Source organism: Anopheles ziemanni, chromosome 2, assembly GCF_943734765.1.
Source record: "Anopheles ziemanni chromosome 2, idAnoZiCoDA_A2_x.2, whole genome shotgun sequence".
Classification (NCBI taxonomy): Eukaryota; Metazoa; Arthropoda; class Insecta; order Diptera; family Culicidae; genus Anopheles; species Anopheles ziemanni.
In genome coordinates, this window is record NC_080705.1 from 44,266,958 (window position 1) to 44,285,783 (window position 18,826).

The 18,826-nt window shown below is 39.0% G+C and overlaps 4 protein-coding genes across 4 annotated transcripts; 3 read left to right on the forward strand and 1 right to left on the reverse strand.

Moving 5' to 3' along the window:
• Nucleotides 1-129: 129 nt before the first annotated feature.
• LOC131283072 (large ribosomal subunit protein eL24) lies at nucleotides 130-1,419 on the forward strand. The gene is made up of 4 exons (XM_058312635.1): nucleotides 130-271; nucleotides 349-424; nucleotides 550-797; nucleotides 1,110-1,419. The coding sequence occupies exons 1-4, from the start codon at nucleotides 267-269 to the stop codon at nucleotides 1,240-1,242; spliced, it is 462 nt and encodes a 153-aa protein (XP_058168618.1). The 5' UTR covers nucleotides 130-266; the 3' UTR covers nucleotides 1,243-1,419.
• A 1,104-nt stretch (nucleotides 1,420-2,523) lies between these two features.
• On the reverse strand, nucleotides 2,524-5,090 carry LOC131293628 (protein disulfide-isomerase A5). Its single transcript, XM_058321705.1, has 6 exons — nucleotides 5,064-5,090; nucleotides 4,529-4,963; nucleotides 4,246-4,466; nucleotides 3,747-4,185; nucleotides 3,542-3,683; nucleotides 2,524-3,479 (listed from the first exon to the last, which is right to left on the reverse strand). The coding sequence occupies exons 1-6, from the start codon at nucleotides 5,088-5,090 to the stop codon at nucleotides 2,839-2,841; spliced, it is 1,905 nt and encodes a 634-aa protein (XP_058177688.1). The 3' UTR covers nucleotides 2,524-2,838.
• Nucleotides 5,091-5,719: 629 nt separating this feature from the next.
• LOC131281531 (uncharacterized) lies at nucleotides 5,720-9,078 on the forward strand. The gene is made up of 6 exons (XM_058310868.1): nucleotides 5,720-5,916; nucleotides 6,846-6,972; nucleotides 7,972-8,150; nucleotides 8,232-8,605; nucleotides 8,673-8,864; nucleotides 8,928-9,078. Exons 1-6 carry the CDS (start codon nucleotides 5,764-5,766, stop codon nucleotides 9,076-9,078), a joined length of 1,176 nt encoding a protein of 391 aa, XP_058166851.1. The 5' UTR covers nucleotides 5,720-5,763.
• A 1,062-nt stretch (nucleotides 9,079-10,140) lies between these two features.
• On the forward strand, nucleotides 10,141-18,324 carry LOC131293273 (serine/threonine-protein kinase 11-interacting protein). Its single transcript, XM_058321357.1, has 12 exons — nucleotides 10,141-10,359; nucleotides 10,474-11,535; nucleotides 12,372-12,509; nucleotides 12,601-13,128; nucleotides 13,197-13,311; nucleotides 13,384-13,649; nucleotides 13,746-13,976; nucleotides 15,577-15,618; nucleotides 16,127-16,322; nucleotides 16,390-17,247; nucleotides 17,315-17,490; nucleotides 17,558-18,324. Exons 1-12 carry the CDS (start codon nucleotides 10,233-10,235, stop codon nucleotides 18,103-18,105), a joined length of 4,287 nt encoding a protein of 1,428 aa, XP_058177340.1. The 5' UTR covers nucleotides 10,141-10,232; the 3' UTR covers nucleotides 18,106-18,324.
• Nucleotides 18,325-18,826: the final 502 nt, after the last annotated feature.

Here is an 18,826-nt window from a genome sequence, read left to right on the forward strand (position 1 = left end):
CTGTCAAAACCTGACGCGGCAAAGCACTGACACCAGCCTTAGCCGGCAATTAACTTTTTGTTGACGTTTTGTTGAGGTCAGTGGCGTTAAGAATCTTGGTCGTTTGACAGTTGGTCTACCTTGCTGAAAGGTAACTAAAGTGACAACAAGTGTTACCAACCTAAGCGCTTTGAATTGACGTGACATTACAGACCAAGTTCTTTTCTGCCCCACGTTTCGAAAGGAAACAAGCGTGTTGTGAACCCGAGCTAGTTTCGGCTTGCAAAATGAAGTAATCATCGTGATCAATCGCTTGAATGTGTATGTACTGTGAAGGAAGGCACTAAAATGTACCACTTTCTATTGCAGGATCGGTCTGTGCGCATTCAGCGGGTTCAAAATCTACCCGGCCAGTGGTAAGACACTGGTGAAAGCCGATGGAAAGGTGGGTAGAGAGAGAGAGAGAGAGAGGCGATGGATGTGTAGCGCTGATCGTGTGGTGTTGTGCCAAACAGCCACATCCCGGCCAAATTGTTCTAAGCGTACCGAAATGTTGATAACTTTTTTCAGACGTTTACGTTCCTGAACAAAAAATGTGAACGCTCGTTCCTGATGAAGCGCAACCCGCGCAAAGTGAAGTGGACGGTCCTGTACCGTCGTAAGCACAAGAAGGGTCTTGTGGAGGAAGCCACCAAGAAGCGTACCCGCCGCACGCAAAAGTTCCAGCGTGCCATTGTTGGTGCTTCGATTGCTGACATCATGGCCAAGCGTAATATGAAGCCTGAAGTGCGAAAGGCTCAGCGTGATCAGGCTATCAAGTGAGTTGACATTTCAGCCTCAGATATGGCCTAGCAGTTTCGTTTGTTGATGAGAAGTGCCCGTCGCGCGACTGGTCAGATGTTTGACAAAGTAATGCATCGATCGGCAGAAACGATGGGCCAAAGAAATGGTTAACATTCATTTTGTTCACCTGCCATTTCTAGGGTGTGATCAGCTACTAGGACACACTGGCTCGAAATGGTAGTCTTTCAAAATGAAACATTTCCTCTTCATTGTGCGGATCACCCGATACGGATGTTTGGAAAAAGATTTGAAAGTCTCTTATGTCGACGAATTTTGTTTGTTTTTAGGGTTGCGAAGGAAGCCAAGAAGGCTAAGCAGGTTGATAAGAAGGTCAAGGCCCAGCCGAACCCGAAGCAGCAGAAAACCAAGGCCACAAAGGGTCCACAGAAGGCCGCCCCGCGCGTTGGAGGTAAACGATAAAAAGTGAGAACAAATTTTCCCTTTTCGTCATTTACCGTAAACACACCTGGGGTGTTTTATTTTTGTGTTTTTGGGACGCTTAAGTTAAAACATCTACACTCGGTCACAACAGACACAATCGAAATGTAACTTGGAAAATGTGAAATAAGAAAACAGCTACAGGTTGTTGAATGTGGATGCCAAGAAATTTATTGTAGTTATTAATATTATCCGAAACTAGTTGTTCTTCATTAAAAGATATATTTTTAAACTGAGACATTATTCTGGGAATGCTGAAGTTTGATAAACATTGTCCATGTATCAGGTAGGTGAAATTATAGCAAACTTTTGTAGTAAAATCGTTTGAAGAGGATTTAACATTGAACTGATTTGATTTTCGCTGTATCAATATTGATCACAAAATCAATGTAATTCATTTGTAGAATTAATTGTATCCATTGTAGTGGTCAAAACTATTAACCACAGAAGTGAAACGTGCGATAGCGTCAGTAGAAGTTTGAGTTGATCCAGTATCTGTGCTATTACAAGGATCATTAAAATATGTTTATTCAGAGTAAAAATTAGCATAATCGCTTTGAATGATACTGAAACATGATTGATTTGATTTAAAACAGGTAGGGTAACGGTACCAATAGTGATGCACTTAGTAAGTATTCGTAACTAACAATATGATTTTTTACCAATTATGATCGAAACACGACTTTTCTTCTGGAAAACATCTATTTTCACCGTGAAACATTAAAAACAGACGAAAAAAGCGTATATTTCTTCCGAGTTGGTTGCTCCTATAATATGTTTGTAGCATACTTAAAACAGAACGACCAGAATACGCATAGGCCAATGCATTGGTCTATGACTAAGACAATAGACAATAGAGCCTCATAGACCTCTCACAAACCAATGCATTTTGCAGCGATTTATAGCCTTAAGGAAATCATGGCATACCTGATAAATTCTTCAGAAATCCAGCATATTAGTATAACCTCTTCGGAAAATATTAATTTTGGAGCCTTAATTTATTACGGAATGAAAAGGTTTATCTTTTGAACACTCCGCAGAAGATCAAAGAACATTTCATAGAAGAACAAATATCTACATTGTATTTATTTCGTCGTAGAGCTGGAATTTGGTTTCACTACAACCACTATTGGTACTAGCAGCACTTACTTTACCTTACCAGGTATAGGAGCACTTACCCTAATTACTTTTTCGTACGTATCAACTGGTACATACTTTAAGATTGTCGAATTCTTTCTGAATAAAGCTTTCAAGAGAAAAATATACATATTAATACCTTGTTTATTAGTTGCTAACTGTAGAAATGCATGTTCTTCGTTACACACGACATGTAGAAGGTAATATATACACTCAATCAACTAAGAACATCGAGTAGGTAAAGAAAAGAGGTAGACGTATGTTGCGTTAGATAAATGATCCTTATGAGAGCATGGTGGTGCAAATGAGTGCAGCTGGCGGCTTACCCATTTACACTAATGAGTCTGTAACTGCTTTTGTTCGATTTGATTTGTTAGACTAAGAAGAAAATGAGACCGATTTATCGTGTTTATGCAGTCCCTAAAGATTGTTTGCACCTTTCTACAGCTCATCTTTAGATCGCGAACCACCGCTACGTAGGAACTGCAACATATCCTGAACTGTGCGTTTGCCTTCGTAGTTGCGCAAGAATTGACCCTTGGAGAAATATTTTAGCGTGGGATAGCCACGAATCTGGAACCGTTCTGCCGCTTTCGTGTGTATCGTACAGTCAAGAGCGGCTACTTTGGCGGGCAGTTTCTCATCGTCCAACAGTTGAGCCACCTTTGCAAAGTCTGGTTTCATGTGTTTGCAATGCCCGCACCAAGGGGCGTAAAACATAACCAACAGGTTCGGTTCTTTTTTCGAAACTTCATCAAAGTTTGCGTCCGTTAGGAGCAGTATCTTATCCGAGCCAGGAAAATCACCGAATGGTTCGGCTGGTTTCTCAGTCTTCGAAGGGGCAGCGTTGGGATCCTTAAGGAAGGCAATAAAGTCTGCCTCTGTTCTGCCACCGTTGTAGTCGCGCACTGTTTTAAGGTAGCTAAAGTACTTGATCGTAGGATAGCCCCGCACTTCGAAAGATGAGCACACACCACTATGGCGGGTGCAATCGACCGCTGCCAGTTCCGTTTTGGAGTCTTCCTTGAAGTGTTCTGCTGCTCGGCTAAATTCTGGCTTAGCTCGTTTACAGTGACCGCACCCTGTGTGAAGAACAAGCTCATACAATGGTCCATTCAAGCAAAGCATTAACACAAAAACTTACATGGCGCATAGAACATAACCAGTACGTGCTTTTTCTTCTTCAGAAACGGTTTGAACGTTTCGTCATTTAAATGGACCACTTCGGTCGGTTCATCTTCCCATGGGGCCTCTGGGGCTGGCGGCGGTGGTGGTTCAGTCGGATTCTAAATTGAATGAATTTGTGTTAAAAACACCTCTTCACTGATTAGGCTACAATTTCTCATTACCTGCATAAATTCAACAATCTTATCAGCTTCGCGGACGTTGACGTCGAACTTGAATTCGCCGTTACTGAAATATTTTACCGTCGGGTATCCCTTCACGCCAAACTGTTGGCCAATGGAAGGTTCCTTGGTCGCATCGAGGGCAGCGAGCACACCGGGAATGCTTTTGATTTTCATAATTTCAGCCGCCTTCTCATACTCGGGTTTCATTTTCTTGCAATGGCCACACCACGGGGCGTAGAACATAACCAGAACCGACTTTTCGTCCTTGAGCGCGGGCTCAAAATTACCAGTCGTTAGATGGACAATTTCCGATGAGCTTTCTGATGCCCAATCCGGCTCTTTTGGTTTGGCTGGAGGAGGAGCGGATGGGTTTTTCATGAATGCCACGATACCAGCCTTATTGTTTTCGCCTTCGAACGTATACTTCATACGCCCGTTTCTGAAACATCGAAAAGGTTACATTTTCGTTCGTTTGGACCTACCTACAATTGGTACTTACTCATAATATAACAGCGTCGGGAACCCAGTAATGTTGTAGTGTTTGCGAATTATTGAATTCTCGGGCCGGTTCACGTCAATTGCTGCTAGGACATATCGTCCTTTCAGTTCCGTTGCAGCAGCCGAAAACTCTGGCTTAAGTGTTTTACAGAACCCACACCATGGTGCATAGAACATTACCAAAGTCGGCCTGGTCTCTTTTTTAAGATATTTGCCCAAGGTCTAAAATTGGTAAAGTATTATTATCACTTTTCTCACGCTTTCGAGCTCTGTCGGTAGCATACCACCGCATCCGGGACGTGTACGACGTCAACTCCAATCGGGTCTTCCTCCCAAGGCAGATCTCCTGTAGGATCACGCATAAAATTCACCATACTAGTTGCCGTTAGCTGCCGATCGTAGTCTTTGTGGTAGTCACCATCTTTAAAGTGCTTCAAAACAAATGGCGCTGGTTGAGCTTTCAGTTTTTTGCAAATCTTTTTAACCTCTGAATTGTTGCAATCAAAAAGAACCAGCGTTCCTTGTCCTTTTACAGTTTCAGCCGCCTCTTTGAACGATGCTAACACCGCGGTATTTTCCTTCAAGCCGGCCACAAACAGTATCAAAACGTTTGTTTTAGTACGGAATAGTTTCTTTAGCTCCTTCATATCCGTTATCCCATCAACGACGGAACTCTTTTGTGTTTTCGACTGCACATGGCAAACGCCTAGAAAGACAATCTGTGGAAGAAATTTCCTTAGATGTTTTTTCTCTCTAGCCTACAGTTTGGCGTCTAGACGGTTGATAACATAGAGAATGGCTTGATGGAGGTACACTTACCAGAACAATGCAATGAAATAGCTTCATCGCATACGTTGTAAGATACACGTTTCTCTCAGGGAAGTTGTGACCATTCACTGAACACGTATTATATCCCGATTATGTTGCTTTGAACTTGGAGATTTCCAAAATGTAGCCAAAATAGTCGCTTTGTAGTTTGATTTGTATTCTTTTTTTATTAGTTTCGCTGACGTTGACGTTTTCTTAATGACAGCCGGTTTTTGTAAGCCAGCTCAAAATTTATACATACTTCTTGAGGCGAAATTGAACAGTGTGGTCTGACACTAAGGAATTAAACACTACAAAACATCGCCAACCAAATCGAGTGTAAACAACTGAAGCTACCCGTATGGAAGAAATATTTAGTGATGTAGCTGAAAAGATTTTATTTGATAAGTGGATAAATTGAATCGTTCAGAGATAACTATTTTCGTAGCGTCAAATCTCGCTTCTGAATGTTTTTCATCATCGATGTCAAAATGCTGAGCATGCCACTACCTATTGCAAAACTGCGTATACCTTGTCCTAGTTGCCAAACAACTTTTCTCTGCAGTAACGGAAAAACTTTTCAAAACAACAAGACTAACCGAACACGCAGCGTCTTTCGATTCCGTGCATCGACGAAAGTTCTTGTAAAAATAGTTGAATCAGTTGTGGTTAGCACCATTTGTGAAAACATATCGTTCGTGAGAAAGTTAACATGAGTAACACGGCTTTTATCGACGACTGGAATAGCATTATCCCGTTCAAAATCAAGGCTGCAGATTTAGAAAAACCAACTGAGCAATTTTTGTACAAAGCAGTGCTGCATATTTTCAAATTGATGCATTACGATGTATCGATCTACGAACATGTGAGTATGCTATGTAATGCTATGCTATGCGTTGCTATGTAATTGCTACTAGAGTTTCATAATCTGGTCTGAGATCCGATGCATACTAGATTGACGCCCGGCACAATAAGCCTCATTTGTAATAGCTTTGATTCCGTCATCGATGCTTTGCTTGCTTTCTTTCTGCTGTTTTTCTGATCCGCAATTCCTACAGCTCGTTTGTCCTCATAAATTGAACCACAAATAGAAGCAAATTCCGATGTCGTCGCTGTTGGCGTAAAACCGGTACTCCGGTTGGATTTTCTATATGTTTTCGTTGTGAACTAGATCCATTTGATGGTATGTTTTTGGTGGAACACATCCAAGAATTGTCCTATATAAAGGATAATAATGACGAAGATCCTGGAGGAGTAAAGTTCACGAGCTTGAAACCTATAATGATTTCTTGAGCGTGGCCGATTTTCTATCATCGAGCACACTTAGAATACGACTTGTTAACTGCAAGCAATTATGAAAATACTTTGAGACCATAACATATTTTTTGCTGCAACCATTCTAGACTCCCAAATAGCTTGGAATTTGGATTCATCTTTCAAAGCTCCTATGTTATCGCGAACATTTTCGACAATCTTACAACATGCAAACTTTTGGAGAGTTTGGAAAAAATGTCAGTAAAGTGTTGTATATAGTAACGCAAATGTATTTTAATTGGAAGGAAAAGTGAGAATGAAACGAGGAAAAATGCTATATTTTATCTGTTGGATTTTCTCTCCTGGCATTAAGAACAGCGTTACAACCAAGATCGTACTGAGAATGGTCATATGATATGTGGTTGAGAGGGTTATTCTGGTTTGCTTTGGGTGGCTCATTTCTAGCAGCGGTGCACTAGCATTCGTCTAGTTGATTTTGAACGTAGGCGTAACTGTAAATTATTTTTACTCATATTTCAGATGTACACCGAGGGGGCTGATACTTCAACTGTTAAAAGAGAGTTCGTGGCCCGGATCAATTACATTTACCAATTATGCTCGGATTCTAAGCAAACATCATTTTACTATGTCGATCTTGTGAAACCTAGTAAGTATGTTAGTGTAACGGTACCAATAGTGATGCACTTAGTAATGTAACTAACAAAATGATGTAATTTATAAGTGTTAAAAGAACACAATATTTTACATATTTGTACCAATTATGATCAAAACACGACTTTTCTTCTAGAAAACATTTATTTTCCCCGAAAACATTAAAAAAAGACGAGAAAAAGCGTATATTTCTTCCGAGTTGGTTGCTCCTATAATGGTGGTATGGTTCGTATAGTTGTGGTATCGCGTTTCTATAGTGGTAGTAGTACTTGGAAATGACTGAATATATTTTGACTGTGAGTTATTTTTGAAGCATATTTTAAACAGAACAGTCAAATACTCATAGGCCAATGCATTGTTTTGGTCAAGGACCAATGCATTGGCCTCATAGACCTCTCACAAACCAATGCATTTTGTAGTGATTTATAGCCTTAAGGAAATCATAGCATACCTGATAAATTCTCATGAAATCCAGCATATTAGTGCAACCTGTTCGGAAAATATTAATTTTGGAGCCTTAATTTATTACGAAATGGGATGGTTCATCTTCGTAGAGCTGGAATTTTATTACACTACATCCACTATTGGTACTAGCACCACTATAGGAGCACTTTCCCTATTTATACTTTGGAAGGCAAGAATATAAAATGTAGTGTATCTCCTTCAACTTACGACTCCAACAATTTGACTTAAACCGCTGCAATTTTGTTGATACTCGAATATCCTACATCTAAGTATTTTCAGTGTTTTGTGGAATATCAAAAATAGACAGAATAATATAAATCATAACAAATGTTTGGTAGAGCAAAGATACTTTTTACAATTGAGTTGATTATATGGTCTGGCTTATATATTTTGGAATATGGAATCGGTAATAAACATTGGAATGTACCACTATATTTTCACCCAACTCAGTCAAAGTAACGAATAGCATGTAAAACAGAATTGAGCTTGCTTGCAATGATTAAAATATGAATTTGACTTTTCATTTCAGCGGCGAAAAAAGTTATTCATTTGCTTAAAATTCTTCTTAATTACTTGTTCTACATTAACATGGTAAAAGAGACTGTTTTGGAAAATGCCAACAATTGCATCGAAAATTATTTTGAATTGAATGCCAAACTAAACCAGGAGCAAGCAGCAAATGAGGAGAAGAAAATTCGAGCATGTAATGTATGTAGTAATTTCTTTTTTTTTTTTTATAAATCAGTAAACATGTAATTAATATTGTTTTGTTATATTTAACAACCATAGATGAACCGGCATATCGATGATTTGAAAAGCAAACTCCCTGAGATGAGTCGGCAAATTGAATCGCAAGAACAATGTAAACAGAATTTACATGAAAAACTAGTGGCTCTAAAAGCAGCCCAGCAAGAACTGGCCGACAAAATAGTGCTGCTTAAACTAGAGTATGTCGAACTGACTGAACAGAAAATCACAGACGAAGAAGTGTGTGCGTTAAAAGCTACATATGAGGCACTAGAACGGGATATTGAATCACTAACGGAAAGTGAAAAAATAATGCAAAGAACAAACGCTATTCATGTAAAAACTATAAGTGAAATGAAACCTTGCATAACACTTTTAGAGAAACTGCTCCAGTCAACATTAGATGACTCTTGGAAGTATGTTTTTATACACGTACATCCCAGTCTTAACACATTTTTCTAAAATTATCTTTTTAAATTGTAGGACTATACGCAGTGACGTAGAGCAGTTAACGTCGTTATGTGACAAGGCTGAGATAAAATTTAATGGTCTGTTGAGTATGGCTGATACACTCAATTCAAACTGCACAGAGATTGAAATGCATTTGGAAGAACGCCAACAAGAATTATGTGTACGACAGAAAGTGCTTGATAAAAGTAAAAAGAGAAATGATAGGTAAGATACATGGTCTTTAATTTTTGGGCTCTATGAATAATTTCTTCCTTTATTTACTTGCAGCAAATTGAACGATTACGAAAAATATGTGTCAAATTTAAATGAAACTAATGAGCTGCTGGAACAGATATTGATGCAACAAAGAATGGAAGTAGCGCGAATAATTGACATGTCAAAAGAATCAATAAATTTAATCAATAAATCAATTATATAATTTTAAACCCAACATCGTTTGTATGGGCCAATGCAGTCCTCGTTTGTGTACAATAGGAGAACCCCTTACAGTACGTCGATAGAAAGTCCTCTTGTAAAAGAGCAAATTTTCTCTAGATTGGGATTCGAACTCACGCCATCGAGGTAGTGCCTAAAGGCCAATTTCTAACCATCAATGTTCGTGACATCTGGGGGTTGCTTTAAAAAAGCTTTAAGACAACGGTAAAATTCACGGTTTATGAATACATGAATAATGAGTATTACATTAGACCAAGGGTAAAATTGTAAATTAGACCTTGATCTAGAATCAACCATATTTACATTTTATCACATCACAAAACATGAAATTCAAATAGATTCGGATCAATTCTGTACCAAATCAAGTCAGAATCGATTCAATAGAGTCCAAAACCAATCAAATCTGATTCAAATCCCAAGCGAATCAAACTGATCCGAATCCGTCAAATGGGATCCAATCTTCGAGAGTCTCCCGAATCCTGCAGGACCATGGTCTGCCAAAACTAACAGAATTGGACATTCAGTTTTAAACGTGTCTCTTGTCGTGCCAGCTGACAGTGAATGACATTGTATATGAAAACAGATGAAAATAATTTTTTGTGTGCTACAAGCTTTGTTTTGGATGCGTTTCGTTCTTGTAATGTACTTGTCCGTTCATTGTGCTAGAATAATTATTAGCTACATTCTCCGGAAGAAATAAAGAAAATATTGCAGTTCGTTGGTGGTATAGTGCACTGTTGATTAAACAATTCTAATGTTTGTACATGAATGTTGTCTCTGTCGCAATTGCTGTGTTGCACTTCCGCGAAGATTATTTTGAGCGAAACATTCCTCCACTCAGTTTGCGATAGATATTTCAAGATTCAACTTACAATCTTTCTAGGGCGATTGATAACTAGTGAATCTTGAGTTCGGGAATATGAAAGTAGCATTAATAGTAACAAACAGAATCATTGCGCATTGGTTGGGGTGTACGGGTGGAGTAAGTGAATCATTGGTGTCCACTTTTTTCTTTGTTTAGTTTTGCGGGTCAGTGAACAAAATATGATCGCTAGTGTCATCATACAACGTCTACGTAATCGTGAATGAACAAATATTGTGGTTTGATTTAACGTTGTAGATTAAGTGTGTGTACGTATGAAAAAATCGGTGAGCAACGATCAAAAGTCGAAAATGGATCCTACACAAATTACCGCGTTGGCGAAGCTGTTAAAAGAAAGTGGCGATAAAGTGCTGAACTCGCAGTTCAAACTATCGCTATCAGGTACGGTTGTTTTTTTATGAGTATTTACAAAATCACTAGTAACCGATAAGGAGTGACTAAAACTGCGCTTGTTTTCCATATATGTTATTCTTCTCTTTAAACTTTTTTCCGTAGGATCACTGCTGCGGGCTCTGAATGATTCCTTTAGTTTGATCGTGGACAAAAATGAGATACTTCCGCCCCAGAGCTTTCAGGTAGTGAAACCGAACAATGCAAAGTCGGATGTATTCAGGGATTTGCAGTTTGTGTACGATTTCGTGCAAAAGACTGTCATCCTCAGCTTGAACCAGTTCGTCAACGATGACCCGTATGCGTTTGCGGTGGATATTAGCAAGTTTCGTAGCTTACGAACGCTAGAGATTCAAAAGATTCCGGTGAATCAAATTGTTGGCCTTCAACATCTTCGGTCGCAGCTGCACGACCTGGCTTGTGTGCGAAGCATATCCGATATTGCGGATGTCCTGATTGGCTGTGGAGGGGATAAGACTGACGAAGGAAAACCTTGGCGATCATTGCACAGCGTTAACTTTGCATACAACATGTTGGATTACGTTGATAGTTCGCTGGAGTTTACACCATGGCTGGAGGTACTGAATTTGAGCCACAACCAGCTGGTAAGCGTATCTGCTATACGTTGTTTGCCCAATTTGCGCGAGCTCAACCTTAGCTACAATCGCCTGAATCAAGTGCCAGTCTTTCACCCAGAGGCCATGCGCAAAATGCAGGTGCTACAGATTTCCAACAATTTTTTGGAAGATCTCGAAGGGGTAGCATGCCTTTCTGGTAGTCTAAAGGAACTGGATCTTTCCGGGAATTTCATCGTAGATCATGGGGCGTTGCTGCCCCTAAGCACGTTGGTAACACTGCGTAGTGTTAACTTGCTGAATAATCCACTTGCGTGTCATCCCAAGCATCGACAGGCAACTGCCAGGTATCTGAACAAGGCGACCTCAGATGGGAAGTTTGTGTTGGATAACGAACCGCTTTCGCGATATGAAAAAACTCTCACTGGCAACTACGACAGTTACAAGGCGATACTTGTACCCACAACGGTTCCAGGGCCAAGTTTAAATTCGAGTGGTCGCAATACACCAGCATCGCATGCTTCGACCATAGCGGCCGAGGGAGATTATGAAGCAGCTGCTAGTGGAAGCCTTAAAACAACTGATGAGAAAGGTAAATGTTAGCCTTTGATAAACATAGCACCGTTTTCTTGCATATTCTAGCTTTTTATCATGCCTATCATGCATAAAATATGGAACAGTAATTGAATTGAAGTAATTGAGCTTGATATAAACTGCCCATACTCGCATATCAGTCCCATTTGACTTTTCATCACTTTTGAGTTAGCCCCATGACTAATGTTCATTTTCAATATATTTTCCAAAAAAAATCTCAAAGTGGCCATTTAGTGCATGCTAATGTGAAAAAAATACCTAATTGACTGCGTCCCATATTGAAAGTACCCGCATAACAGTCCCATATATGATTACTTTGCTTAAATTAAAGAAAAGTCCTAGTTATTGAAACTTCAACAATTTTGTAATATAAAGCAATTAAAATAATCAACAAATGGTTGTAATTCAAGTGGTTTTAACGAATTATACACTGTTAAATTGCAAATATCCGTATGGAATGAAATCCCGAACATCGACGTTTTGACGAGCAAGGTAAACAAAGTATGCTATAAGATGGGACTGATATGCGAGTACTTTTGCTTTCGCCTTCGAAAGTACCCGCATATCGTGTCCCATCTAGTTTATTTTCACCATTTTAATATTAAAAACGTGTATTTTATATAAAATGTCATTCTCAGCGAAATGTTTATGTTACAATACAATAGTTGTGATCAACCAATCATGTATTTTGTATCACTAATAACAGCAAAACAATTTCTAATGTAAAAATGTTCAATCGTTATTTTCTCAAAATGGTGATTTTGCAAATGGGACTCATATGCGAGTATGGGCAGTAAAGTGTGATATGAAAATAATCTAACTTTCTTTTTTTAGACTTTATGAACCAATCTGTCTCAAGTCAAAAGAAATTAAAAGTTCGACGGGCTCTGATTTCAGAAGATTATAACGAAGCTCCATTGATAAACAAATATGACACTGATACATCTAAACCTACAAGTTCTTTAAATTTAGGTAAGAACGAAGATTTGTTTTCAGAATAGCAAAAGATCAATACTATTCTGGTAAACGGCTACCAACTAAGGATGTTTCTCTCTTTCTTTAGAAAGTAATCGCGAACATCTAGAAACCAAGCGTGCGCTCGAGACGCTTAGGCAACGGTATGGCAATGACTGGTTGAAAAGCCAGGCGGGACACATGGTGCGGAGTGTTATCGGATTTGATCCGAGCGAAACGAAAGAGTTCGAAAGTGTTGCACACTACCATCGAACGAAAACTTCTACCGAAGTGGAAAAATCTGGCACCGCTGCTGGCCAGGACAATGTTCATAAAATACCAGCCGGGCGTAAAGAGGCAAACCCGTCAGAAGAAGAAGTTCAACGTACAAGTACGCCGGTTGGAGACCTCCAGGGATCGTTCCAATTGCAGGCAGCTCAAGAATCACCGATAGCAAAGAGTCGGGAGGAAGTGTTGTCATCAGATAGTAAAACGACCGAATCAGATTACAAGAGTGTCCCGGGTGAAGACAATGATACGCGGTATGTTTCAGTAGATCAGGAAACGGTGGGAGCTACAACGAGGGATTCATTGAATTTAACGGATATTTATAGCAACCGGGAGGAAATTGATGAAGGTAAACAATTATACAGCGCATTAATATTGTTCGTGATGTTTTCATAATGTTTCATAAATCTCCAACAGACTCTGAAATCGAAGATAATGAAGTCTTGTACCATGTTTCGACGCGAGAAAACGGAACTGATTTATCGGTTGTGGTTTCCGATAAAAGCATAAAAGAAAAAGACATGTTGGGAAAGTACGTAGATTAGATCAATAGGCAATTGTACATTTTCTTTAAAATTTTTGTTTTCTGCTTTTACCTCCACAGAACAAAAACTCGTTGGGGTATCAAAACACTGGAAGCTTGTGAAAGGTCCACCTCGTCCCGGATTACGCTTACATTTGACACCATGAAACGGGATAAAAGGGAGCGTGTGTATGAGATGGACCCACACGACTGCCAGTTGCTGGAGTATAGGCTTCGGAATATATTATCGAAACGTCCGCTATCGGAAATGAATCAAAGATTGTACAAGTGTGTAGTGTGCAACGCCAAATTTTCTCGAGAAGTCAACTCGAAGCGTATGAGCGACGGTAAGTTGAGAAAGTAAGAAGAGTTGTTATTCTGAATTACTATTACAGCTTATATCTATATATAACATTGCTTTATCATTGGAATTTAAAATGCAGATCTGCAGTGTCCGGAGTGTCGTGGAGGGTACTGTATTGAAATCAAAGAAAAACTTCTGGAAAAGGATGCTGCATTCGTTGTAGTTGATCCGGCAGAAGCAAGTTTAAATCAGGTTAACTGTGCAACGCTAGGCAGTGCTGGTGATGCGTCAAGTGTAGTACCCGGGCCGTCTGGTACTAGTACCGTGGAGCCGGCTGCGATTCGTACGAGCCCTTCCAAGACCAGTTTAGGTATGTATTGTTCTTTCCATAAAATCGCAAAACTCTCAGTGCATTTGTGTAGGTGTTAAAAATGTTTAGTTTATTTAATTTGATGCATAAATCAATTATTTATATTTCGCCCAGTTCTCGCTCTCCTATGCTACTATTTATAACATTTTAGAAGAAGAAAAATTAATTACAGTAGGCTCCCGATTATTCCCTGTAAACGGCAAAATGTTCATAATCTAAAAACAAGTACAAATTTGTGAAAGAGAAATAGAAATTTCTGTAATATAGCATTGTGCTGAGGGGTATTTTCAGTAGTGAGTATATTTTGTCCGTCGTCTTCGGGGAATTATTGCACCAAGGTGTTACACGAAGGTCAGAAAAATTGATTCAACATTTTTGATAACATAAAAGAACGACAATGTAAAAACTGGAACTACTAAATATAACCCGACGAGTGGATAATTCGGCCGCATATAATCGGGAGTCTACTGTATTTTCAATCAAAAATTATACGCGTCGAGCACGGACCACGATCGAAAAATATACGTTCGAATCGAATTGTCAAAGGTCACTCAAGTGAAAAAGCGCGGGAAAAATTTCACTCATCTCCCCTTAAATATGTTCATTTTACCTGCCATTTTGAATGTGAACGAAATGAGCTCTTTGGGCAAATCCGTTCGTTCCCGTTTGTATGGGAAGAAATCCGCGAGGTTTTAAGCCGCGGATTCTGAACGAATTCGCAAATTTGAGGGTGCTTATTTAAAAAAAGAGTGTTAATCGCTTTTCTGGGGATCCTATTTGTAGTTTTTATGAATTAATTATCTTATTGTGTAATTATTGAAATGATTACCAACGACTTCGTTTGAAAAGAAACAATCATCCATTACATTGAAACACTTCAACGCCTTAGGTATAAACGAAGTTGGAGGCTTCAAAGGAACCTTTGAACATGTAAGGTATAAACGCACAGAGTTCATTTTTCACCGACCGTCGAACAGATTTTATCCGGTCGTAGTCCGTGCTCTACCCGATAGTTTCATTTTATCTAGAAAAAACAAACTATCGTATTTTCGCGTGTGTAATACCACTTTTTTAATGCACATCAATTAAGGATGATTAACATATTTTACCAAATCATACAAAATAATTTTAATAACTCCTTGTAATACATACAGAGAATCTTGAAGGAACATTCTGTTACAAAAAAAAAATCTCAGTAAAACAGATGAAATACTGAGGTGGTGTTATAGAAGGGTGATGTTTTTCATACGAATATACGAAATACTATTTAGCTAATAATCCAAAAACTTATAAAGATTTAAACCACAGTTTTTCTTAAACCACTTTTCGCTTGCTTGCACCATTCTAAGAAATCCATTTTCGCGCGTCTTGCACTTTTCCGTAGCTTCATTTTCCGTATTAAAGAATCAAATTATTTCATAGTTTGTTTGATGGTCGTCTTTTCTTTAATCTTCTTTTGATTATGGCAACAACGATTTAAAACATATGGAACTTGGTTTGAATTAACAAAAATAACCACATGTTGAATGCTGTTATGAATACTGTCTACCGAAATCTGTGTGCCGTGTGTGTGTGCGTGTGCTTGTGTTTGCGTGGCTAGGACATCCGGGAGCATGGAAATCACCGGTGAAAAATAAAATACGTAAGCACTTGATTAATTATACTTTATCCATAACACTACCAACTTAGAATCATGTCGTAGAATTAACCCTTTTAATTATTACACTTTGAACTAAAATGTCCCATGTCGGATTAATGGTTTTTATTAGAATTATTTTCAAAATAATGCAAAATTTAACACTATAGTTAAACAGTTCTGTGCCTATTTATCTTTTTCTAGTTAACGTATTGATGTGTAAAACTAATTCTCAATTAGTCTAATTAGTCTTCATTTAATTGTTAAGTAAACTACTGAACTACTACTTCTAATGCCTTGACTGGTTTACACCATCTTTGAGGAAAAAAGACTCGAGTAAAAAAAAAATATCATAGAATTTATTTATTGGTTCAACATATAGCTGAAGGTTAACATACATATATTTACACTATCTTTTACAATACCTAGAATAAGAAAGTACATCGGAAGACACTATTTTGTATAATTGAAATATGGCTTTGTAATATATATGTTTAAACCATTCTTCCGTTAGAATCCAGCGAGTCATTTAATGATTCATCATCGTGCTCTCGCGTATCACACCCTGGCAGTTCCTGCGATTCGAATCAGAGTGTGGCGGGAAGTACGAACTCCGAGCGCGATCGTGACGCCGATTTGCTTGGCAACGATAGCGACATTGAAGTTCTAAGCAATCCTAGCCAGAGTAGTATTGAGGTGCTTGATCGTGGGTGAGTGTACGGTTCGTGATAGGAAAATTAGGAGAACTGTTGCATTTATGAATTTTTGTTGTTGTAGGTATCATCCTAGCAGGAAAGCTTCGGAAGAGCGGCGAATATCCAGTCTGGAAACCATAAATGATAACACTGTTGATTCCGTGGCGAATCCAACCATCCCAAGTGTGGAAGTCAAGCAACTGGGTTCTGAAATAAGCCAGATAAGTTTGGATTTGAATCTTAACGATACTCTAAAGAATACCTCTGCCACGTTGATAAACGTCGAAGGAAAGTCGGATGTATCGGCTACGAAAGCTGCAAGTGGTGCAAAGCAGACGGCAGCACATGTTGGGAAGAAAGGTTTCTTGCTCAACGTAAATTTGACGGAAAGTTCGAGCTCCGGGTCGGTTACGGACAGTGTGTGTACAGCGTATGAATCGGCGCAAGGTTTGCAAGTAGAAAGTCCGAATGGTAAATCAGGTGCAAAGGACTCCATGACCGCAGCAAGTGAGCTGCCGCCTCCATTGCTGGAACCTACGTCAAATGCAAGCAAAGAGCCAGTTGACAGAGTTTCCACGACGGTGGCTGTAGGTAACTCGAAGGCAGACAGTTCCGTCCTAACTAGTGTACTGGGAGGACTATTTCAGTCCACTAACATGCTCATGGCCAAGAATCCCAAGGGAAAGTCTGACGAAAGTTTGTTGAAAAAGTTCTTCGAACCAATACGATACAACTATAACGATTTCGCTAACGTAGATCATCGACTGAAGTTGTATCTGTACCAGAATTTGTTCGAGGATGCCAATGAATCATTGAAATGGCTAGTGTCTTGCATTGTCTTTGATGACAATCGAGTAGATGAATGGCCTTCTGGCTTTGATGGATTGTTCATAATGTCAACAACAAAATTCTACGTGATGAAGAAAGTTGCTGCTGAAAAGTATGTACTCTTGCGCCTGTCCAGAGAGCTTTGACCATATTTTTGCAATAACATTCTCCAATTACAGCGATGATCCTTCGACGTGGATGAAGAAACATATAACTGGCACTATCAACCGCGTTGGGATAGCTCAACCATTGCCGTGGAAGATTGGGTTTAAATTTATCATCAGTGCGATTGGTGGAGTGCATCTTGTCCTACAAGACATTGTTCGAACTGATAAATTAATGTTGTTTTTTAACGGTATGTACTGCGGAAGCTTTGAAATTTACTAATGATATCTAACAATTTTGTATGTGTCTACTTCCAGAAAATCCTCTTCCACAATATTGCACGCTCGATTATCAGCCGTCGGATTTGTTGAACGGAAAACTGCGGAAGGCGGCGGGCGGTGAATCGGTAAAAATGGTTATGGTCATTAATTTTTGTGATGTACTTTCGAACGATGAGCTACAAAGCGTGCAGCTATCGACGTTGGTGGTTACAGAGAACAAACTCATGCTCACACCAGACATCACGTGGCTCAATGAGAGTTCTGCTTATCCCATCGAGCCCAAATTTACTCAGCTCTTGACAAACATTGTTGAGCTGGAAGACGTGAACGAGCTGTCCTGTCGGCTGAACTACATGGACGAAAAAGAGGACAAGTACGAAACGTGGAGTCTCGATTTTGCTACGTCAACGGCGAAAGAAAGCACTGTCAGCACCATTTGCCATCTATGGGAAAATATTTTCGGTGTGCCTTTGATGAACGACAATGCGATAGCGAGCAATAATACCAACACAAACAGTGAAAACAATAACTTCAATCGTAACACCAGTAGTAGCAAAAGTGTCAACAATAATAACATTAGTTGAAATCTTGTAGGGAAATCATATAACGTATTACGTGTGTTTTGATTATGTAAGTGACAGTAGAAGCGACGAAAGTAAAAAGGTGATATTAGCAATATCTTGTCTCGGAATTTTTAAATTACTGTACCAACTTTTGAACCCATTCAGTTAATGGTAGAACAAAATAAATATTTCAAAATATATTGTAAGTTATACATCAAACATTGTATGTGTGTCTCAATAAACTCAAAAGATTGTTAATTTCGTTTTCATTCTCTTAAACTATAACGGAGTGGTGTACAGAATCGATGAGATTACAGAAGACTTTGGTTTTTACAGTGCACTTAAAATTTATGTTTTAGTTTTCATTTTAAAACCGAGTAAATACGAGTGGGACTTAGTCAAGCCAAGAATGCTCTGACTGCCACAAAAGCTAATAACAAAGATACAAAACAATTTGAACCAGAAAGGCGTACATCAAATTCCATGGTCTAAAGTCGACATACATTTCTTAAGAAGGGCCAGATATTTAAAAAGAAACCGAAAGCGCTGGCCGGATACTTTAAACCAGTGATGTCAAATTCGTTTGCCCTCGCGGGCCTCATTTCGCCCCAAAATAGGTTCGCGGGCCAAAACGTAAAATTGATTGGATTGATGAAAACATGTTCTTATCAGTGTGGTTTGATCCAAACAGTTAATCGTGTTTAACACCTTCAAATTTTTAAAATATTATATTACTTTTTAT

Excerpts from the sequence above, each read along its gene's own strand:
- LOC131293628 (XM_058321705.1), bottom strand. The coding sequence starts at position 5,090 with ATGAAGCTATTTCATTGCATTGTTCTG. Across the intron at positions 4,467-4,528 it reads TACACGTCCCGGATGCGGTG|ACCTTGGGCAAATATCTTAA; the intron begins GTATGCTACCGA and ends TACCAATTTTAG. Across the intron at positions 4,186-4,245 it reads CCGACGCTGTTATATTATGA|AAACGGGCGTATGAAGTATA; the intron begins GTAAGTACCAAT and ends TCGATGTTTCAG.
- LOC131293273 (XM_058321357.1), top strand. The coding sequence starts at position 10,233 with ATGAAAAAATCGGTGAGCAACGATCAAAAGTCGAAAATGGATCCTACA. Across the intron at positions 13,650-13,745 it reads CTCGAAGCGTATGAGCGACG|ATCTGCAGTGTCCGGAGTGT; the intron begins GTAAGTTGAGAA and ends TTTAAAATGCAG. Across the intron at positions 17,491-17,557 it reads ATTAATGTTGTTTTTTAACG|AAAATCCTCTTCCACAATAT; the intron begins GTATGTACTGCG and ends GTCTACTTCCAG.
- LOC131283072 (XM_058312635.1), top strand. Across the intron at positions 425-549 it reads TGGTGAAAGCCGATGGAAAG|ACGTTTACGTTCCTGAACAA; the intron begins GTGGGTAGAGAG and ends AACTTTTTTCAG. Across the intron at positions 798-1,109 it reads CAGCGTGATCAGGCTATCAA|GGTTGCGAAGGAAGCCAAGA; the intron begins GTGAGTTGACAT and ends GTTTGTTTTTAG.
- LOC131281531 (XM_058310868.1), top strand. The coding sequence starts at position 5,764 with ATGAGTAACACGGCTTTTATCGACGACTGGAATAGCATTATCCCGTTC. Across the intron at positions 5,917-6,845 it reads ATGTATCGATCTACGAACAT|ATGTACACCGAGGGGGCTGA; the intron begins GTGAGTATGCTA and ends CTCATATTTCAG. Across the intron at positions 8,865-8,927 it reads AGTAAAAAGAGAAATGATAG|CAAATTGAACGATTACGAAA; the intron begins GTAAGATACATG and ends ATTTACTTGCAG.